This window comes from Juglans regia, unplaced genomic scaffold, assembly GCF_001411555.2.
Source record: "Juglans regia cultivar Chandler unplaced genomic scaffold, Walnut 2.0 Scaffold_703, whole genome shotgun sequence".
NCBI classification, from domain to species: domain Eukaryota; kingdom Viridiplantae; phylum Streptophyta; class Magnoliopsida; order Fagales; family Juglandaceae; genus Juglans; species Juglans regia.
This window is the reverse complement of record NW_023361902.1, coordinates 43923-53311: the sequence shown is the minus strand read 5'-3', so window position 1 is coordinate 53311 and position 9389 is coordinate 43923. Positions and strand designations below refer to the sequence as shown.

Sequence of the window (9389 nt, the reverse complement as noted above, 5' to 3'; positions counted from 1 at the left end):
GAAAACAAACGAGACTGTGCGCTTACCGAGGTTATTATTCACTCTGGAAAAGTGAATAATAAACTTAGCACTGAAAAATCTTAAATATTCATATTAACTTACAGTAAAAATAAATTTCCGAAATTCAACCCTGAAGTGCCCCAAAAAGTAATTTCACAGTTTTGAACAAGCGTTTTGTCTAAAAATGTGAAAATGGATTTTGCACCATAAAATTTTAAATAATCAATTGAGTCTAATGGCGTAGACCATAACACATTTCGACGCTTATAACTATCTCAAATAATTAGAATCGTACTTCTAACATCACAGTGAGTTATAAAATTGACTATGTTGACAGACTAAAACTTATGAAATTGGTCGATTCGTGAAAACTTATGGAATTTTCACGAGGTTCCTAAAGCCAATAGAAATTTCACATTTTAATTTCTTGCGGGCTGTTACACACTAGGTGGCTCGGGACTCTTTTGGCCAAGTTGGGATGGTTTTGTGACTATGAGGCCGGGACGGGATGCTGAGACTGGGTCGAGTCAGATCCCAAGCTATGTGGGACTTTATCTGTTGTGAGCTCTTCGTGAGTTGCCATGCGTCATGATTGGCCGAGGAGAACACGGTGAGATTGATGGAAGAGGTCTCGTCGGCGTTATCTGTCATCAACAGTTGTTGGTGGCAGCGAGCGCCGGCTAGATCAGCCTTGGCTTCAGTCGCAAGTGCCTGTGGCAGCAAGTGCCAACCATGGTGCCAGGATGGTGTTGCTGCGGTGGTCAGGGACCACCTCTGCCTCAGCAAAAAACGCCAGTTGTCGAAATGGTGACCGTCGGCAGAAGTTGGGGTCTCACGACAGTTTTCCATAAGCTTTCCACAAATCACTTTGCACTAGATGCGGAGCCATTGACCGCCAAGGTTCCGCCGTATTGGTCGGTGACCTCACCTAAGACGGCAGAAGATGCCGGCAGTCCAAGTGGTGACCACCGTCTGCCGTGAGCTAGGGACTCATGACCGTCTACCGTGAACATGTTGTGTGGCCACGGGCAGCTATTTTCCCACCTCGGTGGTCGAGGATCTCTTCGGTGGATACAGACAACGCCAACGGGCCACAGGGTGGCCGCCGGCGCCCTTCCCCGATGATGACACAACTGGCCAAGCTTTGGTCCCGTGTGCAAGGAGAGGCGCATGCAGGGGAGTGCTGTTCATGACCCCCGTGGACGGGGGGCTATCATGGCTACCGTTAGAAATGGCCGGCAGTCCAAGTGAGATCGCCGACGGGTCAACTTAAGTGCACACTGCACACTTGGTCTGTGCCCACGTGCGCGTTCAGAGTGTATTTGACCCTCTCTCTTTTTGTTAGGGAGAAGAGAGAGTTTGGGTTCTCAGCCCTATACACTGCGTCCATGGAAAGCACTTAATCTCCTGGGCGAGAAAATGTTCATTTGCCCATTTTCTGCAGCACCGTTTTTAATAAAAATGAAAGCAGAAAGGTTTAGAACACTTATTTAGGAAACTTTAATATGCTCCATTTGATATTATTTAGCGTGTTGGGAAATCGTTCTTTTTCCACTTCTGGTTTAAAAATAACTCAAATCCCACAGACGGTACCACTGTTAATGCCTAAAAATAACATAACAGGTTGGAAGGGAGAAAGTTCCATTCCCGATCTGCTGAGGTTGTATGTGGCTAGATCGGTGTAGAGTGGAGCTCCCGGCAGTGGTCCGGTGTAGCTATACGATGTCGGTGCTTATATACATGATGGTGAGCAGTAAATAAATGCTGAAGAAATAAAGAGGCAGTGACATACAGATTTACGTGGTTCAGTGTAAAGCCTACGTCCACTAGATTTGGGGAGGGGAGGATTCACTATAATATACTTGTTTACAGTCTCTTATAGTCTCTTATTCTCATTGTACATTGGAGATCTGAGTTCTATCTTTTGGTGGAGATCCATCGCTGGAGTACCTGCCTTGAGGTTCAAGAAGATGAAGAAATCCAGCAGCCCCATTTGAAGTCGTTTGGCTCCTTTATTTTATCCGTTGTCCCTCTTTCTACGTGCTCCTAGGGAGTAATGAGAATTGGTAGCCTTCCTCTATGTATTTGACATTCTTTCCTCATTTTTGCTTTCTTCTCTTCCTTTTCATATTTTTTTAACTTTTTCCTGACACATTCTCTTCCCTTATCTCTTCTCATTCTCTTTTCATTTATCTTTTAGGAAGGGCCATTTGATGGGTTGAGCCTTTTTATTTGGACTTAATATTTTATCCCTTCCAATACTAATGCCACGTTTCAATCTTGTCGTTAAAATTAAGGGAAGTATATAATTGTTAGTTTTTGAAATTATGTATCAATTTTGTAAAAATTAAAAATTGAGGTCTCCGATTACAAAAATGCCCGAACCTGATAATTGATTTATTACTTTTGATAAAAAATCTTTTTAAAAAAAATTGGTCCAAGGTGTAAAGGAAGAAACAAAGATACTTACAATGGGGATGGCATATCTGTAAATCTACATTCATGTTTCGTGAAAGGCGAGAGGGAACAAACGGATAAGCTCCGTGCGAGTCTCAGAGAGTTGAGAAGCCTAGGCAACTACCCAGACAGAAAACGCGGGTCGTATGTTCTGTCGGTATGGTCATGCTATCCACCCCTGCGTACGTTAGCGCGAAGCCCTTAACCTGCCCTCCTTCCGTCGCCAGAGCCCAGAGGAAATTGCCTCGAATGAACTGCGCATTGTCACCCTCAAAACGGCGGGAGAGCAGGCGATTGATATCCATCTCCTTCGTCCTCTCCCACTTGTTCTCTGTCCCCAACTGTAAGCCTCACACTATTCTTTTTTGGTTGTCCAGAAAAGCAAGTCATGTAGTAGATAAAATAGCATAAGGTGGCGTTTGGACGTTTCTTCAAATTTAAATTTCTTTAGACTGCTTTTTCTTTGTAGACAAATGGACCGTCCAAAGACGGCATCTAATCTTTTGGTAGTCGTTGCAGCTGAGGGTATATAATATGAAGAGCTTTAGAATAACAAAGGGTAATATGAAGAACAAAAACGGCACACTCTTCTTACTTATAAATTAAATCTTATATAAAAAAGAGATCAGAGCAGGGAAAAAAAAAAAAAAACAAGTAGGAACTAGGCTTAATTGAGTGGTGTTTCCTGCATTTTCTTGGTAAGCATGCGGTTTTTGCATTGCATTATTGTTGTTGTTGGTTTTTATTCTGTTTTGTTTTCTGATAGATGCTATCGCGGGCAGCATTTTTGATAAATACGTGAAAAGGTAGTGACTATGGCATGGCTTCTTTTCCTCCTAATATTTGCTTGGTGAATCAATACTTGTGTGTATAAAGCAGTTCAGTTCTAGGGATTACTTCAACGTCGATGTCATCATTTCAGAACTTCAAAAGCTTGTGTCCTTGAAAGTTCTAGTACAATGATTCTTCATACAGAATGATCGAAGTCAATTTTGGTTTCGATCATTTTTTAAGTTCCGGGTTACAGTCTGATTTCATACAGAATGTATCCTTGTCGCTAATTCTTCTTCTGATACAATAACCAGGAAAAAACTAGACCCACTTGAGGTTTATGTGCCAGCTGTCATATTGACGCAATCACAGATCAAGGACTTAGGTATTTTTTTTAAAACTTTTTTTTGGCATCACCCTTTTGTTTGTATGGAGACTCATTGTTATCTGGTTTATGAATTTTATCCAGGGCCTTACTCTTGCATCTCTGGTGATGCTTTGACCATATTATAATATGAATAGAATATCATCTAACTACTAATTCTTAGTGTGTATTCTTTCTTTAGAATCTCATTCAAATTTTCTTCATTTTTTGTTTTGATGCATTCAAGTTTGATTTTCCATTTGTGGATTAATGTCTCTGTCTCTCAACTCTTGTGTGAGTGCTCATGTGTCTTGGTGCATGTCTTTACTTCTTTCTGCTTTGTTAGATATTATTCTTGCTCCATTTTTACTTCTCCTTTTGCAAATCAACTTTAAGCATTCTCCCTCTAGTGTTTGGCTTGTTGTGAAGCATTGCACAAGGGGGAAAAAATACAATTTGTACCCCCAACCCATCTTGCCTTTTTCTAATATACCACCCAAACTACCACTTTTGAGATACTGTGCCTTAAAATACCACTTATTCTCAAATAGCATCATCTATCAAATTATGACATTAAATCAGACAGAAAATGCAGCATGTCTGACATGTGGCACATTCAGAGGTAAAATGATGGAAATGAACTTAGAGCCTGAAAATATTTAAAAAGAAAGGGGGAGTGTGGATCTGCCCCCTCCTGGATTCATCCTCTCCTGGCATTGGGAGGGACTAAGCCAACCCCTCACTGGTATATCACAGAGAGGAGAGGGAGACCAGCCCCCAGGCTGATATGTTTACCTTCTTTCTAATTTATCTTAGGCCCTTTTTTCCTAAAAATAATACAATGTCATATTTGGAATTTCACATCCCAATACGACGCCATGAGTCATTTTCTGTCCAATTTAACAGCAAAATTGGATGGGGGTGTTATCTGACGATAAGTGGTAGCCTGAGGGTGCATTATCTCAAAAGTGAGATTTTGGGTACCATATTGAGGACTTGACAGTTTTGGAGTAGAAGTATCTTTTTGCCCAAACGGTATAAAGATGGTGTGATAATACTCATATATTTTCTCCTAGTACAGAGAAATCTCTAGAAGCTGAGCAACCCCAATATGCTGCTTGCCGATCCCTACTACGCTCTGGCCCTGCAGCATCCCTTCGTGTAAATATTCGAGCTGTAAGTTGAGACTTCCTAGAACCTCTGTGCTAGACTATGTTGAGAAACGTTTTTCTGACTTCACTAGATTGCTTGGCGCCTTTGCATTTCTTTATGGTAGTTTCTGACTAGATGACTGTCTTACTCTCACTAGAATGCGAGAAGGCTGCCTTAGAATTCTTCAACATATGCACCTCAAATATTACTCTTTGTAGTAAGTGTATGCACCTCATGTATTCTGGTACTTCAAAAATCATTCTCAGTTCTAACAGCCACGAGTCTTCGAACCAAAGTCCTGTGTGGGTGTTTAATTGCAATAATAGTCTTTAAGATTTTTCCATAGATAATCTGATCAGCCATTCTGATCTAGTGCTCAAGAAGTTCAGTTAACGAGCATTGCATTATGCTCGGGGACTATGTACTGCATGTTTTTAGTTTTCCTGCAATTCGTGTACATCAAACAGTGATACCTTTTGTTGGTCCTTATTGTTATCTGACTGTTCTTATCATCATTGGTTATGAGATGATATATCCTTTATCAATGCCCATGCTCTTCTATGTTTGCGTTAAGACAGTTCTTTTATACATCCTAGGCGCGTAGTAAATTTTGTTGGGACTGTAGGTGGCACAATATGCTTTGGACAAAGGCAATGGTAACAGTGCTTCCAACAGTGTTGATCAATGCCTCAGGTATATCACTTTCTTGATGAACATCGTTATGATTTTTAAGCAATTTATTTATGCAAAGGAGAGTAGGCATAGATTGTAGTTTATCCCTAATCATGCCCTGCAATCTGATATACATAACAGTGGAAAATACGGCCTGTCTACCTAGAAAATCAAAACACTTAACAATGTGGTGTTTTGGAGGTGAGACCCATTTTTCAGAAGTTGTAATCACTAGATTAACACCAAAGACCATTCTGGGGTACCGCGATATCCAACCCGTTGTTATAAAATCTTGTTCTGCTGGTCCAGGCAGTAAGCATTTAACTTCCATTTCACTCTTTCAGTTTTTCAAATAATAATATAAAATTTAATAAATAATCTCTTTCAAGATTGTTGGTGTTTTCTGTAACAGTAGTACTATAATCCCATTTTGGGGTTCATTGGAAGAACTGGCATGCCTTGGTCTTTCTAGTTCAAAAGTTACAGATGGTATCTTCAAATGTGATACTGCATGAAAGGAATTTTGTTTGTCAGGTTTTGGTTGCATAAGACTGAGATTTCACTAGCTTTTCCTTGTTTCTAAAATAGATGAAATTTGGGTGTCTCACTTTCTGATTGCAAGTTTCTCTCATTTGAAGGCGTAGTTTTGCCTAAATAGCTAGTATGGTTCTCTATGGAGATAAAATGCATGCAGGTTTTCAGCACTGCCCTAGTTAATATTTTTTGAATCAAACTCCCCCTGTCACTTTGAAGTTTAAATTCATTATCAAGCCTCTGAGCTGTGCTCAGTTAGGAGGGTACCCTAAAATAACTTATGCAGGATACAGATCAGGTGTGCATGTTAATGTACGTAAAAGAAAACACAGGCATACCTTTAGTATGTTGATGCACTTGATGATGAAATATTCTTAATTAGAAGATCCTTTTTTTCTCCTTTTCTCGGCCCATTGGAGACCCGATTGGACCTATGGCTCACCAGGGGAGACAGCCCTCTCCTTCTCTTGGTGACCGAGTTGCAAGGAGAATCTCTTTTTGAAAATATCTCAGCTAACAAACATGACCAATTCTGATTTTGTGATATCCACAAGTTTACAATTGTCATTGAACAAAACTCAAGTCTAGAGAAATCTCCACTTCTGCAGAGCGTTGGAGGAACTTGATTCCTTACTTCTGCGTGCATCAAGAAATGATCGAGAAGCCTCGGTTGAATCAATGAAGGGCAAGATTAATATGGCCCTTAATGCCCTGGACAGGTAAAATGCTTTGAGTAGATCATATATCGTCACTCAACACTGGCTTCTAGTATCTGTGCCACAATCTTCGTTTCAGTAGAATACTTCACAAATTGACATGTAAATAGCCAAGGAAGCTAAGGAGATTTCCATCTTTCAGCCTCCTCCAAACTGTACCTTCTGATGTGCTTCAGAAGGGGAAGGCTGTAGCTGATTCTTATATGATTACAGAAGATGAACGTGAAATTTTGGACCAAGAAATGCAGCAGTTGGAGTCAATTTTATGATATTTTTTCTCTTGAGGATTCAAATTTAGGAGATTCTGTACCATGAATCTCTCCCAATACATGCAGTAATCTCTTCACTGTTCTATGTATGATCACTTAAATTGACATCTATGTATTGGGTGCAACAGCCTTCCACATGATCTCTGGATCTTGGATAAGTAGAATTGTATGCTTGTAACACTGTCCCTCTCTAGGGTTAGAAATGAAGTAAATTTTGGAAGACATGGGGACCAGAATGTTACTAATCTTAAAATGTCTTCTTCTTAATAAAGCACTAGGTGTAAAAGATTCCATTACATAAAAATAAAACATACATTATTAAAATGAGTTTGTGGACGCACTTATTAAAAATTATTTAAACCTAACACTAATAAATTTATAAATTAAAATACCTATAAATAGTCTTGATCTCTGCCTCTTCTCCTTGAGTCAAGTGCTATATTGCATTTTCAAACCCCACTTTAATAGTTACTTGGGATAGTCACACATTAAAATAACAATGAGTTGAATACTTGGTAAAAACTCTCATATTGTAAACATATAAGAAAATAGGTTTCCATTCGTGCAATAATATTCAAAGTCACGTTCAATCTCATTAATATGTATACATTAATTTCTCTTGATTTCTCTCAAAGTCTCAGTCATGCATTAACATTCAATCACATTCGGTCGCATTTATCTCATTTATAATTTTACAGTTTTTCTTTTTTGCCTCATGGTCAATACATGTTAGCTTCGTGTATTAGAGTTAGCGACCACATTGCGATCTTAGATTGTAACACTCTAGAAAGTGTTACGGGAAAAAGCTTCCCAGAAGGATGCTTTTTTAGAGAAATAGTAGAAGGAAATCTAGAAAGGAAAGAAAGTCTAAACTTTTACTCAGATTTTTGCATAAAAATTATTAGGCACACAACAGCGCCTTACATAGCAGGAACCCTACAGTGAAAATAAAGGCAATGGGCCTTTAATAGAAGAAAACCTATAACATCTGGGTAGCCCAGTTGACAACAGATTACAAAAGAAAATAACTAAGGAAAATATTAAAATGACTCCATGCATAGTTCAGCCTAGGTATAGACTCCTTAAGCCCACGTTGTTGGCCCAGCCCAGGACTCCATTCAATCCTTCACTTCACTTCTAGTACGTTTGGGTGGTGAGAAGTGTTGAGAAATGTTGAAAATGTTTGTGAATAGTAGTGAAAAAGTAATGAAAAAGTAATAATAAAATATTGAATAATAGTAAAAAGTATGTGAAAAGTAATGAATAGTAAAAAAGTAGGTAAAAAGTAATAATAAAATAAAGAATAGTAGTGAGAGTACTTGAGGTACTCTCACTTGCCAAACACACACGCACACACGAACACTTCAATTCACTTCGGCACTTCAGTTCAATCACACGAGCCCTAACCCCCTTCTATTCAGTATTGTCTTCTCTTCTAATCTTGCCTAGCCACCGCCACTCTTGCACCTGGTCAACCCAACGCCTGCAGCTGTGTTACATAGATCTTCTCGGAACTAGTTTCTTTTCCTCTCCTCTTTGAAGGGTGAGGCTCTCTGCTTTGTCTTTGAAAAAGTGATGGGAACCAAGGTGGGCCTAGTTTTAAAGATATGTTGCATGTTCTAGATTGGCCAAATACAAGTTCAAGAGCTTAAATGATGAAGATTCAGCTTTGATTCATTTGATGAACTATGGAAAGGGCAACAACAAGACTTAAAGGCTTTGGGCACTTGAAGGCTTTCAACTTATTTAATTCATTTAAAGCACTTATTTTATTAGTTTCGAATAATTGGGTTTATTATGGGAAACACTTAAGGGGGTCTATGCAAGGGCATGTTGGGAAAGTTATTATTTTATTAAATTAGGGTTAGGGTTACTGTAGCCGAGTTACTGTAGCGCGGCACTGTTCATCCAGGGGCACTTTTGGAAGATGGGGGTTTATTTTGGCTAGGGTTTCATTAGGTTTTCCTTTAAATACTCTATGTAGCCTCATTCTAATCAGATTATGAAGTTTATGAAATTTGATGAATTTATTCATTGTGAGTTGAGTTTTACTCCTCTTGTTCTTAATTGAACTTTTGAACTTATCAAAGGTAAATCACAACTTTTGTGGCGTTCCTCCTTTGTAATCTGGGTTCTTGAGACGGGTTCTTCAACGGGTCTAGATTTTCATATAATCTAGGTTCTTGAAACAAGTTCTCATCGGGTCTAGGTTCTCCATCCATTGACTTGATTTTGGCTTTCTTGGGGTGTTTTCAAATTGACTGTGGGTTCAAGGGATTTCATTCCCGCGGGTTCATATCATTTGGTATTCAGAGCAAGGTTTCCAATCAGGTCTGATTCTATCTTTTATTTCTAGCATATTTAATTCTAGGACTTCATTGTTCTAGGATTGATTACAAAAAAAAAAAAAGTGGTGGCTGGCAGATTTCTTTACTATTGTTGGGTTTGCTGAAA

The 9389-nt window shown here is 39.1% G+C and overlaps 1 protein-coding gene across 1 annotated transcript; it reads left to right on the top strand.

The window, feature by feature from the left end:
- The first annotated feature begins 2509 nt into the window (after positions 1-2509).
- LOC118346137 lies at positions 2510-7157 on the top strand. Its single transcript, XM_035687172.1, has 7 exons — positions 2510-2800; positions 3224-3263; positions 3543-3613; positions 4674-4768; positions 5370-5437; positions 6559-6669; positions 6809-7157. Exons 1-7 carry the CDS (start codon positions 2617-2619, stop codon positions 6933-6935), a joined length of 696 nt encoding a protein of 231 aa, XP_035543065.1. The 5' UTR covers positions 2510-2616; the 3' UTR covers positions 6936-7157.
- Positions 7158-9389: the final 2232 nt, after the last annotated feature.